Genomic DNA, 17,745 nt, shown 5'->3' on the forward strand with positions numbered 1-17,745 from the left:
GGGAATTCACTTTCTTCAGTGAGCGATTCGAGTCTCGACAATCTGACAAAGGTTCTGAAATGCCCTTTGAATGTCGCCATGTTGATGGTTCGTGACTATCACTCAACAGCTAAGCTACGCTTTTGTCCCTTCGCCCCTCATTCTCACATTGACGGATGTGCGGTATGTCCCCTAAGACTGAACCTTCCAATCTGGCTCTCCTTTGTGCGTTGATGAGGCTCCATTATAGCACCTGAGGATTGTTATCAGCATATAGACAAATGCTACGGCAACCGTAGTGAGTGTGAAGTTTTTTTGCTCACAGCCTACAAGTCATAGCTTTATACGACGTCCCAGTTGATATCAGTTCTTGAACTCTGTGTAGGATTTACTGAGCCCTATTGAGACTCCCTTTGATGCACGAGTCATCTTCATTCCCAGTAACCGGAAGTTGACTACATATGCAGTGTCTGTACGCTGGTCCCTCAGCATGGAGAAGAGGATTGACTGGAATGATTAAGCATTCAAATTGACAGACTTTCATCGTCTGCTACCATATCTGCTTTCTTTCAAGATGGGTTTTTGGCAGACCTGATCAACAACAATGCTAAGGAAATCTTCATTCCGCGAACATTTGGCATAAGCAACTTGCCTTTTTACCGAACCACAACCTCTCTGACAGACTTTCTTCTTGTTATTTTTTTTTGCTTTCAAGCACACTAATGACTAAAAGCGTTGTCTAGCTATTCGATATCTTGACTTGCGTTTCTTCATCTCATCATAGTAACTTTTTTACTTTTCCCCACTTGTGCATACATTCATCTCGACTGCGACTCTCGTTCTCTCATATCTTAGCTTCTAATCAACAGCCATATACATTTCTTTATATCATCCCTCCATATCTACACATATTTTCATCGAACAATTTCAACAACTCGAATATCTTATAGCTGCTCTTTGGAACAGTGACAAGCTCATTACATCTCCACAACTATATCTTCGACGGAGGTTTACCCTATACTTCACTCATACAATAATCAAGATGCTCTTCCTTGCCGGTTTACTCAAGCGCTCCTCTATTTCATTTATCTTCGTTTCCATTGTTCGTGCAATCTCGATTTTGGCAATCATCTTCATGGTAGCCATTGAGCTCTACCTCATGATCGATGGCATAAAAATGGCTCACTCGGCGAATGTGAAACCTGCAGATAGTTTCAACTCCAGTAGCACCTTTGATTCTAGTTTGGACTCAACCACTCGCAGCTCTAATACATCTTCATCCAAGTCAAAATTCTTGGCTAAAGTGGATGGATCTGTGGCGACTGGACTATCTGAATGCCACTCGGATTATGTCTCTGGAACATTTATCCCTAAATCTGTTGGGTAAGTTGATTTCATCTCTACATTTCACTCAGCCGGTTGTAACATGAATAAATTGATTCTCATACCTGATTTTACCGGTCGGTTTCTTTTGTTGCAGTGGAATATTGTTCGTGACTTTGGAACTATTATTCAATATCGTTATCTTGATACTTTGTCTTCTCTCTGAAATCTCGCCACCTCGAATTCCTGGTATGTCCACTTTCATCACCGATTTTTGCATGATACCATCTTTTGCGTGTGTCCAACATGACTTGTGAGACAGAAGCTGATATTGATCTTTCCTCATCATTATTTAGAATTTTTCGCCAATTATTTTCCTCCTCTAGGTCAAGGATTTGGTGTTGGATTCCTAGGATGTTTAGAAATTTACATTGCTAGCATCACATTATCACATAAAATCAACAAAATCTCATTAGTTTCAGCTTGGACCTTATTTGTCATTGGGTCTCTTAATGTACTTCTTGGTATAGTTTTCGGTGCTCGAATCCGTGCTAAGAGAAGTTTATTGGACGCTGGAACTAACTATGCAAAGAAGGTTACTCATCTTGATGATATTGAAACAGGATTCAAACTTGCAAAGAAAGGTAAAAAGAAAGTAAGTTCAAAGTTTTACCTTTTATATAATTTTAATGCTTCATAGAGAAAAGTACCTAGAAGATTATTAATTAGAATATGATAGAACTGACGTATCCTTTTTTTTGATCGTATTAGATGTTTAAAAATCTCCGAACTTCACAGATTGGTAGGCCTAAGGTTGTTGATCAGTCTCCTATGTCGATGGCACCAAGTCGACCAATGGAGATAAGTCGACCAATCATCGGATACACTCACAGCTCACACATGGACCCAAATAGCGCGGATGGACCATCTGTACCGGCACCCATATATAATGCGAACAAGAAAGTGTAGTAAATCTGGTCAAAAAATCATATGACTTGTCGCATATTGCTAGTGGACTTTTTTGTCTTTGGGTTTTCAATACTTTTTCTTTGTGTTATTTCTTGAGGTTCTTGATCAGTTTTAACTTTTCTTGTCAAAATCACCTTAAAATATGGATTCGCTCTTGCATCTGTGGTCCCGTGGACACTCGTTTTTGTTTATCCTTTGATAGGGTTATGCTAGTGCAATAATATTCAATCAGTGCTTATATTTTAAGAAGAAAAGATGGCTCTTCCACCATTGAATCTTACCTGATGGTAGCCAAAGCGATAATTCGTGGGCAAATGCGTGAATATAAATACGGCTAAACTAATCTAGTGTTTTGAAAGTGAGCTGACATCAAATTTGTACATGTGCTGTGTGTAGAGCTTGAGTGGCTTAATTTTTTGCCTTTCACCTGCTCGAGGAACATTATATCGTTGGTCTGGACTCAACAGAGTAGCATGTAGCTGGGGTTGAAACTACGTACTTATGAGGCTGTTTAAACTTAACATAATCCCTCACCCTCCCCTCAAGGCCTTGTCAGACGACAATGGATAACCTGGTTTACAAAGATATGGGATATGGACCTGTTTCCTCTCCAAAACATTTGAGAAGTAGGGAGCTCATGTCCTCAAAGAATGCTTTGATGACATGTTGTCCAGAAAAGATGAGTAAGGCAAAAGACCTTGACTCGCTTTGATTGTGTCAACCTGTTTCTTTCTCAAGATAATAATCTTATGATTGTAGCACAGGCTAGTGTCGCATGATTGAACAGACCACCGCCTCAAAAGGAAGAAATTGAGTGAAGTTATACAAAATTGAGACGGTGAACTCTGTGAAGCTACACCTGAGGATCAAGTGATGCTTCCCATGTCTCATGAACTTTAGAGCTTTCTCACTTATGTGTGCCATCTTAGTCAATCAAGTCTTGAAAACAATCCAACTAGCAGGGTATATCGGTCAAGGGATGTGTGATCTCAGTCTTTCTCAAACCCAGGCTTGACTTTTCAGCTTCGGCACAGAATTGTATTGTGTACATACATCCTTACCAAACCCTGAAATTTTACGATGGCGCGGCCTCCTGTCGGCTGTGACGGTTAGGTTTAAGCTCCATTCGTCTGAAAATACCACATAAAATACCCCAACGGAACGGCATCTTGCATTGATTGGATCAGGCCAGCTCATTCTCATAAAGCCCCTTCCTGAGTACTACTTAGTCAGATTGAATTGCCCTGTTGAACAAATAATATAACATATTTGACTAGGTTTGCCCTCACGATTCGTTCGAAGGTCTCGAGGTTTTGAGAACCGGAGAATCCACCTATTGACTGAAACTGACATTACTTCAGATCGATTGTGTAGTTCAATTTCCCGATGCCGATTATTCGTAACGAGTCTGATGTCGTGATTAGGTTGCTCAAATCGCAAGCAAAGATAGCTTTACATGGCGCTCACGTTTGTCAGTGAGGATTGGACGAGGTAGTGATACTTTGGCGATTTGACTGACCGATAAAAACCACAGACTCCTGGACTATCGATGATGAGGAACAATTATTCATGTCTTCCGCTACCACTATCACTGGACCAGCAGCGATCCGGTATGCATAATTGATTCTCGCAGCTCAGCAAAAAGGAAACTATGCTCACGTTCGAACTTGATGGTGCTGGGGGCAGAGGTGGTATTCCTATCTGCTTTCCAGGTCAGACTTGAAACGCAATGTGTACATGGACCTTTCCATCTATCGAAGGCATGACTGACCTCTTTGAATAGTCTTTGGCCCCCCTCCCAAGCATGAGCCATTCCAAAACCTCAAACAACATGGTTTTGCGCGAAATTTGTCGTGGGTCTTTGATGGTGCCGATGAGGAAGCTGATTCAATCCAGGCAAGATTTAGTAAGTTCCCTAGCACGTCCTGGTCCTGATACTAGTGGAGATGATGCCGTGAGTTGACGAATCTGCGACATTTCATGTGATTCGCAGGTCTGGCGACCAGTCCCGAGATCCAAAAAGTTTTTCTACCAGCCTTTGTGTGCAGGTACACTGTCACAATATCTGGAAACAGCCTGAGAACCACATTACAAGTTACGAACCCAAGCGAATCGGACTTCAACTTCCAAGCCCTTCTGCACACTTATCTTCGCCTCCCATCTGAGTGTCCACCAGCCGATGTCCTTGTCGGTTCACTCAAGGGGCTCTCGTTCGCGGACAAAGTTGCGGGCGGGAAAGTCAGTGAGGAGAAGCGGGAAAAGCTAGACTTCAAGGAGGGCGAGGTTGATAGAGTTTATGATCATGTTCCTGATGCCATTGAGGTAAAAATGGGCAACAAGAAGGTCATAGACATGAAGACCATATCTCTACCTAACGTGAGTACTGCTCGTATTCAAAGTCTATGTGATACTTACTATGGCTCCTGTCCTATCCCAGTTGACAGTTTGGAATCCTCATCAAGAAAAAAGTGATGCCATGGGTGATATGGAAAAAGACGGCTGGAAAAGATTCGTTTGCATTGAGCCTGGCCACACCAGCTTTGTAAAATTAAGTCCTAAGGCATCATGGACCGGCGAACAACTATTGACCGCTAAAATGATTGAATGAGATGGAAGATGGGATAAGGACAATCACGTAGATATTATCTTCACATCAACGGACTCTTCGCTTAATACTGAATTCCCGTAATCATATCACCCCCGGTGTGGCCTTTAACACAGCAGCTGCCAGGTAGATTAAAGCACAGGGGTAAACTCACGCATCTCAGACATGTATTGGTATCTCCACAGGCTGCTGATAAACCTTGCTAACTTTCCTAGGGGCTGATCACAGAAGGTAAAGCAGTCCAATATGTCCGCACAATGAGATGCATTCTAAAGAAGTGGAATTCTCCATCAGATATGCTGTTCTTTTCCACCTTCTGACTATGCATGTAAGACCTCATCAACAGTTCCATCTGTTTCTTTCCCATAGCCAAACAACAACACAACATTCTACCAACAAGTTTGGTTTGGATTGCAGATGCAGCATTTGAGGATATGTTGAAAGCTGATATCCAGGCCAATCCGGGTACAAAATGCTTCTGGTCTACCACCAGGTATCTTGGGACTGCAAAGTCTGGGAAACAGTCACTGTGCCCAGGTATTCTCTTCTTGTCAATGAGTGCACACAATCCCCCTTTCTCCCTCAAAGGCAGCTGGTGTACAGTTGTCAATGAGAACACACAGTGTTTTCTCTGAGAACACTTTGGACACCAATGCAAGCCAATAATGTTGACTGTGCCTGATATGTTAGCTGGGACTTGCTTGTTTGGATTGACTATATCATGGGTGATTTTTGAAGGAATCTATAAAACAGGAACATAAGATACACATTGTACAATGGATCACACTCAACAAACACATTATTGATTCAGACATTCAGTGCTCATCATAAAGTTAGGATGTGTACTTCATTTTCAATATCAAGTTTGTACTTCCAACAGTGAGACCTTAAATTTTATTGTTCCAAACATGAATGATTCCAATCCAAGGGTTAGAAATGCTCTTGTGCTTGACAAGCCTTCCATGACTTGTCATCACCTTCACCTTCACCTTCACCTAAGATGTCCTGAACACCCTTAATCTACTAACTTTCCTAAGCCCTCTGCGTCACACAAGCTTTAGCAAGCAGAGGGACTTACAGGTGATATCAGTTTTCTTGGTGACAAGCACAATGACATCTTGGTCAGAAAAATTGGTTCCAATATTGTAAAACTTTTGCCTTTGATTGCAACTTTTTTCTAAAACCCATCTTATCATTCCACATCTTCCACATCTGTCCATCTCTTTACTCTTCCTTATTTCTCTGGAGACCAAAAGTTGTTCTTGAGCTCATTTCAGCTTAATCTACAACATTCCCTTTCTGATCTCCATAGTGAACAAATCATGTGTTGGAGCCTATTCATAATTGGCACCCAAGTCTAACTCATCAAAACCCCTCACAACAGCTGGGACAGGTGCAATTTTGAGCAAGTGACTTATGCCAAAGCTGCAGTGACTAATTGTAGAAGTTTTGGTGCCCTTTCAAAATTTGGCCACATTTCACTCTGAAGCACAATGATGCTTTTACTTTTTCAGCAAAATATCTTGTTTCAACTCAAGGACCTCAAAGAGTATCCCATCTTTAAGAGACTTGAGGAAAAAACATACAATGATCTGATTGTTGTTCTATCAGTATTTTTTGTCTAGTTTGAGGTTGACTATCACATGTGTATCCCAACATCTGAAAGTCATAAACCATCCAGTTTGCTCTTGCTGTTGGCTGTAATGGCTCTGCCTTCCAGAATACAATCAATAATTCTGAATACAAAGTTTCTGGTGAAGATATAGCTACAGGCTACATGAAAAAATGCCATGTTTTCCCAAGACAATTGGATGTGAATGGGTCCAGACTCCAGACTTGGGTAAATCCTAGCCCAAATGTTTACCATCAATGGCAACAACCATGGCTCAAGTCCCATACTCAAGCCTTGGACCTGTCCAGTCAAATTGGTGTGGGCAATGGACTTGTGTTAAATTCATTTAAGTAGAGTCTGGTATCTAGAGTAAAATACTTCGGAAGATTACTCTGTAATCTCTCTGGATTCAAGTTTTCTCAAGACCCTGCCAAACCCCATTGACCTGGGAGGCATGAATCTGTGAGTTTTTTTCAAAATGGGGGTCAAACACATGGATTTGATTTTTCCAAACAAGGGTGGTTGTGTGGGTGTGTTGATTTTGGAATATCCAAAATCTGTGAAATTTGATGTAGATTTCACAAGGGTAGGAATTTTGCCAGATTCCAATTTTTTTGTGTGGCACTGGTACCCCTGAGACAATCTTGAACCAACAAACTTGACTAAGTCACTTGCGCAAGCTCCGTAAGAAATTGGGAAACTCTAGAAAAGCTCATCTTTTGTGGGTATGACAAAGGCCAAAGACAATGATTTTAGACAACCCCCTACCTAGCACTTTGCTTGGGTCTTGTTTTCTCTTTACAGGCCACACAATGGTGGACAGTCCTTTAGAATGATTCACATATCAACCTTTGAGCCCTTGATTTTTTAATTCAGACAAAGCCCAGTAGATCAAAATCTCTATAAGCTCTTGGTTTTGCTGAAATGCCTTGTCTTTTTGCCAACTACTATTGTCACTGAAGATCACTTTAGCATATGTCCGTTTTTTCTCTTTGACTTGAGAGCAAAAGTATAGCGCATACATAGGCACCTTGATGCTTCCACACCACAAATAGCTTGCTTGTGACCCCAGAAGTGTTGTCTTGCATTGTATATTAAATTGACCGCAAAAGCAAAATTTCAAGATTTCTAAGATAAGTATACCATGTCTTGATTGTGCCCAAAGCTATCCAGGGGCTGTTCAGAGTTTTCCACTGGGCCAATATCTGATGGCTGTAGCTGGCTGGTAGAGCATTTTGACTCCATACTATTTTATTTAACAATCTCTGTTTTTACACATAATTGTTGGAGATGTCTTTCTTCAACTTGTTGATACTTTTTTTTTTTTTTTTTTTTTTTTAAAGTGCGATTTTGCTTGATTGCATATTACACTAACTAAACAATTACATAGTAGGGGACTAGTACACCTTGATACTTCCCAGTGTGGGTTGGGGTGGTACGTCGGGCTCGAGGAGTCAAGGGCTGGCTCGGACCTGGTAGAACTTGTGCGCCGGCCGGTTCTCGGGGCCAACCTCAACTCACGGTTCAACTGTCGCAGATTCACTCACACAACAGAGACTCCAGAAGCAACATCACCATCAAGACTCAAGATATGGACGAGCTGGTAAGTAGCTCAGCCCCACTTTCACCATCCATTCTCTCTCGAAAGATCACTGATAACATTTTATCCGTCTCAGTGCAACTATATATATAATTCTCTGTTAGAGGAATGTGTGTGGAAGACCGCTGTATTGGAGCACAAACGCGCCAGAGACTATCGATCTTTTGTTGCTCAACAAGGTGTGAGGATTCGGAAGAGGAGCAACCTGATAATATTAAATCTCCTTACTAATTCGCGGAATGAGTTCTCAGCAGCGAACGCATCAAAGAAAAAGGCATCAAACGATAAACCTGACATCCCAATCGATTGCCCTGTTTGTTCACGCGATGTGAGCTGACAGCTTGCTTGGAAATTTTGACGGAAGATATGTTGATGTTAGTCTGGTTGAACACGTGATCCTTCCGGGTTGACCCCACAGATGTCAGCGACTCGATTTGCCCCTCATCTGGCCAAGTGCCTTAAGCTTGGTGCCCGAGGACAAACAGCTAAAAAAGGGCTTAATTCGGATCCAAGGTTAGTTATTGCATCCGATTTGGCCCCAGCCACTCCATTACCTTCTGTGCGCTATCTTCAGGGGTCTTTCCAATGAAGGGTCATGTGATATTGCTAACTCGAACCTTCTAGCAAGATCGGAGGTTTACCATACTCAGATAAGAAGAAGCTGGGGAATTCACAAAATCCAAAGAAACGTGAGCCCATGACTATATCGACTTCAGCACAACCTACGCAGGTAACTCACAATGGTCTACATCTAAATTTGAATACCAGGTGGGCGTCCAAAGAAGAATGCAGCTGGCCCTTCTGATTCTGAGGCCCTACCTCCAGGTGGCGAACGCCCGAAGAAAAATATCGTTACTACTCCAGAACGTGATGCTATGCTATCGAGTGCGATCACCAACGCCACCCAAAGGTTAACTATGCAGAAACTTACTGGTACTCAGGCTTCTTCAAATCCTGCCTCTCTCAACCGACCCTTAGTCCCACCTCATCCACTATCTCAGAGTCATATCATTCCATCAACATCTATGGCCGACAACGGAGTTCCACCACCTCCCAAAGTGATGCTGAAGCGAAAGAAAAAGAAACGCTCTCAAAGTCAACGCTCCAGACATTCATCACAGGCATCTTCATCATCAGATAGTGATTATGAAATGGTTGCGCAAGAGATGGAACAGGAGGAAGATTCCGAGAATACCAACAATCCGCATTCAAGACCAGGAGGGGTACAACAAGGAATTGAAAATAGAATAGAGCCGGTTGATACGGCTCAGAAGAAACTTGAGCAAGGTGGGCCGATGTCGAATGCTCCTCAAGACTCGCGCATCACCGGCACAGTCTCACCGGCTCCTGCCAGAGGTGCCAGTTTGGTCGATATTCCTGCACCATCTCCCAAAGTAATTCCAATGCGTGAGTCATTTGAGTAGATATGACTCAATTCGGTCTCACCCACTGTATCTTTCCTGCATGCCAACATCCTATAGGCCCGCCCCTCAAGCGAAAATCCAGCTCGCAAGCTGACTCGACAGACGGGACAGATAGTGAATGAAATCTTTCAGAACTGTCTCTACACGAGGCCTGCAGCGTATGAGAACATGCACGGAATTTGAAACACTTAGTAAGACTCGGATGGTGTATGTCTATGGTGAATTGCGGATATCATGACTTGGCTCTACAAACTCCTATCAGATTATTGAAGGTTTTGTAACCCATTAGTTGATCACACTTCAACCTGTACTCGGTTCCTTAGATCTTGTTTATGGTGTACTATTTGTTCTGAAATCCACGTGTAATCATCTCAGTATATCATATTGACTCAATCCCAGTGTGGCGTGAAGTAGAGGCACAAGTCTCAAAGAATCTGAATACGCAGCAGGAATGAAACTGAAATATCAGGAGAAGCTGCGAAAGAGATATTTTTGACTTGCTTCAGAGCTATTTGGCAAATTTTATTCCTATGGCCACCTTAATTCAGACTGAAGACCATGTAGTGACCAATGAAAAAAACATCATTTTAAGTTGAGCTTGATCTCTGTTCTACAATTCCTTCCTTGCTCAATTCTCTCAAGCTTGAAAAATCACACGTCGAAGATCAATAATTCAATACTAAGAAATACTGCAGATTTTTAATTTTTCTAAATAATTAACAAGAGGAATACAAGTCAATTAGATTTGAACAGGATATCGGTCGGTTTTCCGCGCATGGGTTTCGTTGAACATTAGCAAATCTAGGTCAATCCAAAATGAACGTTATTTGCAATTAATGGAACTACTCGAGTACTCCACTGTTTTCGCTTATGGATGGAACTGATGAGGCTATAGACCAATAACTATATATATATTACGAAATTATAATTTCTATTGGGATATGGGTGAGAAACGCGCAAAGCCTTTACCAGTGATGCTACCATCCAGATTCCAATTTGGTTTAGATTGAGAGATGATCCTTGGCTAGGATATGTTGCCATAGGTCATGTCGGGCTCTTGAGATGGGCAAGAGTATCGTTCAGTTCTTGAATTTGAATTTGAACCCATTCCAGACATGTTGTACTATTTAATGATTTCATTCAAGCCATCATTTGGAGAAAGCCAGCCCAGAATAGAACGCTCAGTCGTTTGCAATCGGCATAAACACAAGCATGATATGATAGGAATAACAAGAGATCTCACCCTTGAACAAGCCTGTGCTGGATATCTTGGATTTGCTTGTCGCCAAGTTTGCCTTGTGTGGTTCCCCGAGTCCATTCGAGCTGTAAATGCTCAGGTAGCTTTTTCACAGCTTGATTGATAGACTGAAGATCAGCCTTCATCTAATCAAATTCAGTAATTGTATCAGTTACGATTCTGAAATGATCATTGTCGAAAATAATGAATTGATACCTTTTCGACTTCGGCAAATAATCCACTTCGCGAGCCAGTCTTCTCCTCGCACCCCACTTCTGTTTTCATACGCCGCAATTCCGAAAACCATCGGCGCTCTCCCTCACTGAGAGTAGGATTGACTCGGTCGGTGAGGCGTTGTAAGATATCGTCACTTCGCTCGAGAAGTTTCTTTTGGAAATCAGTGATGCGAGTTATCCGGGCTTCAGTGCCCGTGGAAAGGGGAGACTGATCAGCGAACCGAGCCAAGGTCTCTTGAGCAGAAAATGTGCGGCTCAGCTGCCTTTCGTACTCCCGTATCTGAAGCTTCAGCCGATCTTGAGTTTCATTGGCAGCCTCAATCACCCCTCGTATTTGCCTATCGAGTTCGTTGTTCACTTCCACAATGAATCTGAATGACTTTGAGTCCGTGGAATTCAAATCCTGGGGTATTTTGATCTTTGAAAGACTTGATGGCATTGGTTGTCCGTTCAGCAATCGGCTGGGTATCCATGGCTTTGCTAGTAAGCTTGTATAAAAGCGACGATCAGATTGACCCGCGTTAATTCTTGGTGGCGCAGCTACAGGTTTCTTTCCTGCGAATGGATATGATGAAGCGCCGCCAGTTTCTGGGGTTGCAGAACCACTACCAGCGAGTGGCAAGCGAAGAGGGAGACTTGAAACAGGTCGGTGGCGTAGTGGATGGAGTAAAACTTGAAGGTCATCGAATATGGATAACAAAGCGTAGCCTAGATAGGCATCATCGATCACAGCTAAACACTGAACCCCCAATGGGGCAGATATCGACTCCGTTGATGGTTGATCGGAAGGGGCGGTTTTGATCACCCACCTCACATCAGCGCCACCTAGACCCCCAATGGTATGTTGGATGTCGCTTGATCGGATTGATCCTGTCGTAGTATATTCTTGAAATAGCCTTGTTAAAGGATCGATCCATCGAAACATTGAGATAGCTTGCACTCCAAAGCGATGCCAAAGGAAGACCACGTCGGGGTGTCTAGTATCTTTGACAAAGCGAACACCACCCGAAGTTTCATGGGAAACCACAGGACCAAAAGGATTTGGAGCGCTTTGAACATCACCAGGCAATTGTAAATCGATCGTCTCATGGGTAATCAAGGCAGGTAATATGACTTCTGTCTCATATGTCATCTTATTTATTGGAAGTGATTGCCAGTATGGCTCGACTTTGTCAACCTCGATATGGACATCGACACGATTTTGATATGCTATCATGAAAACCCCAACACTGCTCGCTGAGGGATCGAACTCAGATTGACCGGTACCAGAAGACGCTTGATATCTGATATGAATCAGATCAGAAGCAAGTTCCTCACTTTCAGGATCAAGCTCGATAGGTGACGGTTGCATAAGGAATGGACCCTGTCTCAAGGGTCTAGCTTTGAGCATCCCGTAAAGGTCTATCAATTCGTCCTTTGAGCGCAGGTTACTGGAGGCTCCGTTTGGTTGGGACTGTGAGAGTTTTTCGATTGCATTGAGAAAATCGAGAGAATAATATAGTGATTTTTGGAGAATACGTATATCTTGAGATTCTTCTGCACGCGGACTGGACTTCGATAGGGCCTCGAGTTTTGTGGTTAAGAAGAACAGCAGAGAGCTCTTGTAGGTTATAGGAAGGAGACTATTACCACAAGCAAGGCAAAATATGTGAACAGCAACCTCGCAAGATACGACTCCATCATCTTGACGGATCTGAAGGACCTCGGAGAGGATAAAGAAAGATGGTCTACTAACGCGTTTCGAGGTAGGTACGGACAGATAGCATACAGGTCGCCGTTCTCCATCAAGCCGTACAAAGTCATCGGTCCCCAGTCTCCGATCCCTGTTCCGAAGCACATGGACACCGCATTCGTCGCCGAAACGTCTTCGGCAGAGAAAGTGCCTTCTCGTCGATTTCGTGCGAGGTTTTGCGGCCCTGATGACTCCCCCCGAGTGCGAGAAGATATAGAAGGTGAATCAGCCGTGCCTAACATGCGGGCTACCAATCCTTCGTGCGTTTCAGTCATTTCTCCTGTGTTTTGATCGATGGTATGGTGAGGTAGAATGCCAAGGGGAGAATTGAAGTCTAAGATCTGCGTAGGTCTCTTGCTATCCCTCGTGATATCATATTCGTGGACCATTCCATTCGAGTAGAGAGCCAAAAGTGTACCAGCTCGATAACTCAATCCGTGCCACAAAACTTTGACAACACGCATCTTGGAAAACGCCATTGATGTCATTTCGTCTCCTACTAGACTTGATTCTCCAACCGATAACGTCTCGCAATCAAGGTAGAAGCTCGTGTCGATATGTTCATCAAGTCGAGGCAAAGCAATGACGCAAATATCGAAGTCTGAACAAATAGCCAAAAGTTGAGATGTTGGGTTGGGAACCAATTGAGTGATCGGACCCTTCGGAAAGCTCATTGAAACACTGGGCTTGAGAACCTTATAGCTGCCCTGTGGTTCGTTCGGGTTGTGAGAGCTCGCTGCTGACTTGTACTTAGCCATGGACGTCAAACGTAACTCGTTTCCGTAAGCGACAACCAGATCATTTTGATTTATCTTGACTGCAATCAACTTTGAGGAAGACGATGACTCGAGCATCCTTTCCTTTCCGTTTGAAGGTGACCCAGATGAGAAAACTGGATGATCGGGAAAGCTGGCCATCCAGCCTTCAGCTGTGTCGACTTGCATGATCAATGACTTTTTGGCGATGGGATCAGAGCTTTGAGTCGAAATTTTTCTGTCCTTCAGCTGGGTCAATGTGAATTATTATTTGCATTCAAATGATATCGCGTCCGATCGAGTTGATGATAAGAGGATGAAAGATCTTTACAAGAGTGAAGTTGAAAGTACTGTGAGAGGGCGACTAAATTTTTATTCGGATCCTTCCTGACCGTTTGTATGCGTCATGCGGACCGTGCCTGACTCGAGTCCGACGCCTTCCACTTCGTCAAGTTGACCCGACTCGCTCGTTCCCGAACAATAACATGTGTTAGTTTGATGGCTTGCAGTCCTTATGCACTTTTAAAAAAAAAAAAAAAAAAAAAAAAAGTCCATAAAGTTCATTCTTTATAACATGCCATTTTGAATCCTTCTGAAGAGGATAGTATTATCATTGTGATTTCAAAACCCCTGCAAAGTCTTCAAAATTGCGGCTCTGCTCGCACGTTGGGATAACTTGAGCTTAGGAGGGTCTCAAAAATTCCATCAGCAAAATGTAAATGTGACATGCTCACTGAAGACCATCATCAATGCCAGTCCCACTGTGGATATCTGTACTGGGGTTCTCAAAGCGCTTATCTACGAAATCAGTCCTACAAGATGGCCCAAGTCATCAAGAGGGTTATAGGGTATCTGCCCATTGTTGATTAAATACAATGTGATGTTTAGGTTGATTTGGCATTATTATAAATTGGATGATTGAATGTCATTGAGTGAGACGCAAGATTGAATGAGTAAGAAAGAGTCAAAAATATGTCCAATGGTGTTTACTATGTTCAATGGAAAGATTGGGTATAAGGTGATCTATATACTTGATATACAATATAAGGGTAACTTGCATATGTAAAATCTAACGTGATAACCTGCGCATTAATGAAGAAGAGATAGAGTGACGAGATAGCAGTGACATTCGCTAGGAATCAATAATAGCAAGCTTATCCTTTTAATCAAGAAGATGTAAAAAAGGCATCAATCGGTTTTCTATCATTGGCCATCTCCAGGTTGCTTGAGATATTCAATTTTAGTCAATTTTTCGTCAATTCCAAAAAAGTTTCTTCGATTTAGAATCCATCCAGCAACTGATGAATGACCCTGTGAAGTTGAAAAACATCATCAGAAACGTTGAAAAGATGCGATAAAACCTATTGTAAAGAACATAAGACTTACATCGCCATAGAAGAAAGCCGAACGCATGATGAGGCACTGTTCTACAATCGCCAATGTGTCTGTGAATGGAGCGCTAAATCCGAGGTCTGCTTTGTCGGTCTCATCTAACAAGTCATTCAATAGGACCACGTTTTTCGTTCTCAAAAAGGCGATCTCTTCTTTTGATCGAACATTTGTGGCGAGATAAAAACTATCGTAGGTAAACAGTCAAGGCAAGACGAGTTAGAATTTTAATGACGAAGAATGGTTTGACCACTTGGTACTTACGGATCTTCAGTTCTAGGTGCTTCTAAACTGGTGTCATAAGCCTTGTGAGCGGGTGATAAGAGTCCTGTTTCTGATTTCAATAGAGCCACTGATGCATTGATATTTGATTCTATGCGATCGTACTGCTTCGTGATGTTCTGTAACACAAAGACCCATGTTGAAACATGAATACTTGGCCTTTTATCATAGCAAGAAGGCTAGTGCGGTGACTGACCTTGGCAGTCCACTGATATGCAATAAAATCACCTCTTCTCATGTGACCAGCTCTCCAAGCCCTCCCTTGACACCGCTCACGCATCCTCTTTTCTAACTTGGCAGCAACTCGGTCATACAAGTCTGGGGGTCTCATGGCGGTTCGAACCAGCTTCTCAAAGTTTTGACGGCCCTCGAGGGTGGTCCAGAGCATTGAACCTGGTGGGAAACCGTTGTGGAGTTCACCCTACGTTCAAAATTGGGAATCAGCGTTAGCGTAGAGGATTACCACACTTTGTACACAAGTACTGACTTCGATGTGCAAGATGGATTCGTCGTAGGCGTGTAACTCATCCCACCATCCTATCATGGTTTCAACCTTGCGAAAGTATTTGGTAGGGCCATAAGGAGCCTTCATCCACCATCCATCTAGTCTGTGATATCATGTCATCAGCAAATGAGTATCTGCTTTACTGATCTTGTGCCATGATGTGCGCGAGATCAAGAAAGACCTACGTATACCCATAGGCAGTGCGATACCCATGCGAAGCAATACAACGTTCCAGGAGATCATTATCGTGATGGGAAAGTTCACCGGTCATCTGATCACCCTGGATCAAATCGTCATTCCAAGAAGGAAAGCTTGTAAGATCTTGAGCAGGTTTTGACGAGTCGCGTTTTTGTCGAAACCTGGGTTGCAATTGATCTACTTTTTGTAAAGTGGCTTGACATTTTTGAATTACTTTGAGAGGAATTGATGAAGAAAGTGTGACATTTGTATCATCTTTTGGGATGAGCGGTTCAACTGGTAGAGGTAGTCGATCAAGCACTGTTGTAGAGAAGTTTGTAAACTTTCTATATCACCGATGACACAAACGCTGTTAATGATCGTAATTGACGATGATAATGTGTCGATATCTAAGCACAGCCACTCACGCATTCGCGATCTTGCGATAAGATAGGCCATTGTTGTTGTGTTCGGACCACTTGCCGCTAGATTGCCCAAGAAGAGATGCATGCTTGGTCCCCGGGGAAGTCAATTGCAAAAATTCGGGGAGGCTGATTGAGCTGTTCCAATTGAATTGAAGGTACGGTAAATCGAGCATAACCTGTCAGAACAAATCCTGATAAGTTCAAGGCTACAATATTTCAATGCGCACTGAGAATTTCTTCGTAGCGAAATTACATACATCCAGTGGTAAAACCCATCCTTTCCAGTTTTGACTGGGTAGGAGTGGGCTTAGTATATTCGTGCCCTCATCCGGGTCGGGGTACTGTGACCGGTTAGACACGGCTATCGAACACGACTATGAATAAAAAGTCTAAAAAATTCGAGGGTGGGTATTACTGACTTGAAAGATCGACAGGAACCCCATGAACGAACATTGGTGTCAGTTTTGCGCAAACCTCACTGAGTGAGTGATCAAAAAAATGCTTCAGCCTAAAAGTTTCAGTCATGGTGCCCAATAAAGTGATATACTAACTCATCAAAATCGCAGCCAGTTGCGTAAGTGAAACCAGGGAGGACCAGCTCTCTTCCTAGTAGGTTTGCAATCAATAATCCGGTCTCTATAGTATATCGCACGTTGTTCCACCCTAACCAGGGTCTTGAGAGTAGAAAGTTGTCGGAGGAGGAGAATCAGATTGGTGACAATGTACGATCGTGTGTACAAAGTTCAAAGACTCACGTCCAATCTCTCACAAGGAATTTTCGATCTTTGATCGGCTTGGAAGGTGGTGGTTTGTATGCCAATGAGCCCAGCGAAGAACTAAATGCATCGGGATTTTTGGAAGCGCCAAGCTTGGTAAGTCGGCGAGAATCATGGGACCAAGTGGAAAGTGTTGCACTTTCAAATCGGGAGAGCCATGTAATCATCAAGGTTAAAAAAGTAAAACAGGCGATCAGAAGAACTGTTGATTTGAAGGTTAATCGGCGTGGTAAACTCCGAATGTAGGACGTCGTGGCCGGCCGATTGAGTAGCGGATATTGGGTGGAATCCATTTGATATGCGAGGTTGAGATTGTCTTGATTGATGATGATGAATGAACGGTCGTAGACTTTTGGAAGAAGTTCTTCAAGAAAGTTGCCAATAGTTTGCGGTCTGTTGATTTGTGCGAGTACGGTACAGGTCGGCCTCCAAGAAGTATGGCGGACGCCTGAGGCAGAGCCAACTACGATGTGCCTGACCAAGCGGGACCAACCGTCAAATGTTTCTATGAACCAAGGCACAACTGTTTGTGTATAGTTCTTGAAGCCGCCGAGGTCGTTCGGCCTGAGTTGGTAAAATTGATAATCTGCGGAAACCCAGGACACGGCAAGACTTGCGATAGACCGGGAACGGCTGGAATGAATAAGTTTTTTGGCCGATTGACTGACTTTCAATTGCAGTGCCCAGTGATGTTTAAAGAGAAGTGCGGCAAAAATGTG

General features: G+C 43.0%; 5 protein-coding genes across 5 annotated transcripts; 3 read left to right on the forward strand and 2 right to left on the reverse strand.

Moving 5' to 3' along the window:
* Nucleotides 1-1,114: 1,114 nt before the first annotated feature.
* Nucleotides 1,115-2,027, forward strand: MELLADRAFT_95058 (uncharacterized protein; the record flags this gene model as incomplete). Its single annotated transcript, XM_007417775.1, has 4 exons — nucleotides 1,115-1,362; nucleotides 1,460-1,551; nucleotides 1,659-1,957; nucleotides 2,010-2,027. The coding sequence occupies 4 exons, from the start codon at nucleotides 1,115-1,117 to the stop codon at nucleotides 2,025-2,027; spliced, it is 657 nt and encodes a 218-aa protein (XP_007417837.1).
* Nucleotides 2,028-3,657: 1,630 nt separating this feature from the next.
* MELLADRAFT_113167 (uncharacterized protein) lies at nucleotides 3,658-4,879 on the forward strand (the record flags this gene model as incomplete). The annotated part of the gene is made up of 6 exons (XM_007417789.1): nucleotides 3,658-3,742; nucleotides 3,806-3,881; nucleotides 3,905-3,983; nucleotides 4,075-4,177; nucleotides 4,265-4,647; nucleotides 4,709-4,879. The coding sequence occupies 6 exons, from the start codon at nucleotides 3,658-3,660 to the stop codon at nucleotides 4,877-4,879; spliced, it is 897 nt and encodes a 298-aa protein (XP_007417851.1).
* Nucleotides 4,880-8,506: 3,627 nt separating this feature from the next.
* Nucleotides 8,507-9,634, forward strand: MELLADRAFT_68984 (uncharacterized protein; the record flags this gene model as incomplete). Its single annotated transcript, XM_007417763.1, has 4 exons — nucleotides 8,507-8,601; nucleotides 8,713-8,777; nucleotides 8,857-9,495; nucleotides 9,570-9,634. The coding sequence occupies 4 exons, from the start codon at nucleotides 8,507-8,509 to the stop codon at nucleotides 9,632-9,634; spliced, it is 864 nt and encodes a 287-aa protein (XP_007417825.1).
* A 922-nt stretch (nucleotides 9,635-10,556) lies between these two features.
* On the reverse strand, nucleotides 10,557-13,661 carry MELLADRAFT_95061 (uncharacterized protein; the record flags this gene model as incomplete). The annotated part of the gene is made up of 5 exons (XM_007417776.1): nucleotides 10,557-10,635; nucleotides 10,756-10,895; nucleotides 10,966-12,260; nucleotides 12,303-12,712; nucleotides 12,754-13,661. 5 exons carry the CDS (start codon nucleotides 13,659-13,661, stop codon nucleotides 10,557-10,559), a joined length of 2,832 nt encoding a protein of 943 aa, XP_007417838.1.
* A 1,014-nt stretch (nucleotides 13,662-14,675) lies between these two features.
* MELLADRAFT_95062 (uncharacterized protein) lies at nucleotides 14,676-17,193 on the reverse strand (the record flags this gene model as incomplete). Its single annotated transcript, XM_007417777.1, has 11 exons — nucleotides 14,676-14,783; nucleotides 14,859-15,048; nucleotides 15,126-15,262; nucleotides 15,340-15,564; nucleotides 15,631-15,751; nucleotides 15,834-16,172; nucleotides 16,254-16,426; nucleotides 16,508-16,611; nucleotides 16,670-16,728; nucleotides 16,802-16,924; nucleotides 17,006-17,193. The coding sequence occupies 11 exons, from the start codon at nucleotides 17,191-17,193 to the stop codon at nucleotides 14,676-14,678; spliced, it is 1,767 nt and encodes a 588-aa protein (XP_007417839.1).
* Between the last annotated feature and the right edge of the window lie 552 nt (nucleotides 17,194-17,745).

The sequence above is a fragment of the Melampsora larici-populina genome, assembly GCF_000204055.1.
Source record: "Melampsora larici-populina 98AG31 unplaced genomic scaffold MELLAscaffold_78, whole genome shotgun sequence".
NCBI lineage: Eukaryota > Fungi > Basidiomycota > Pucciniomycetes > Pucciniales > Melampsoraceae > Melampsora > Melampsora laricis-populina.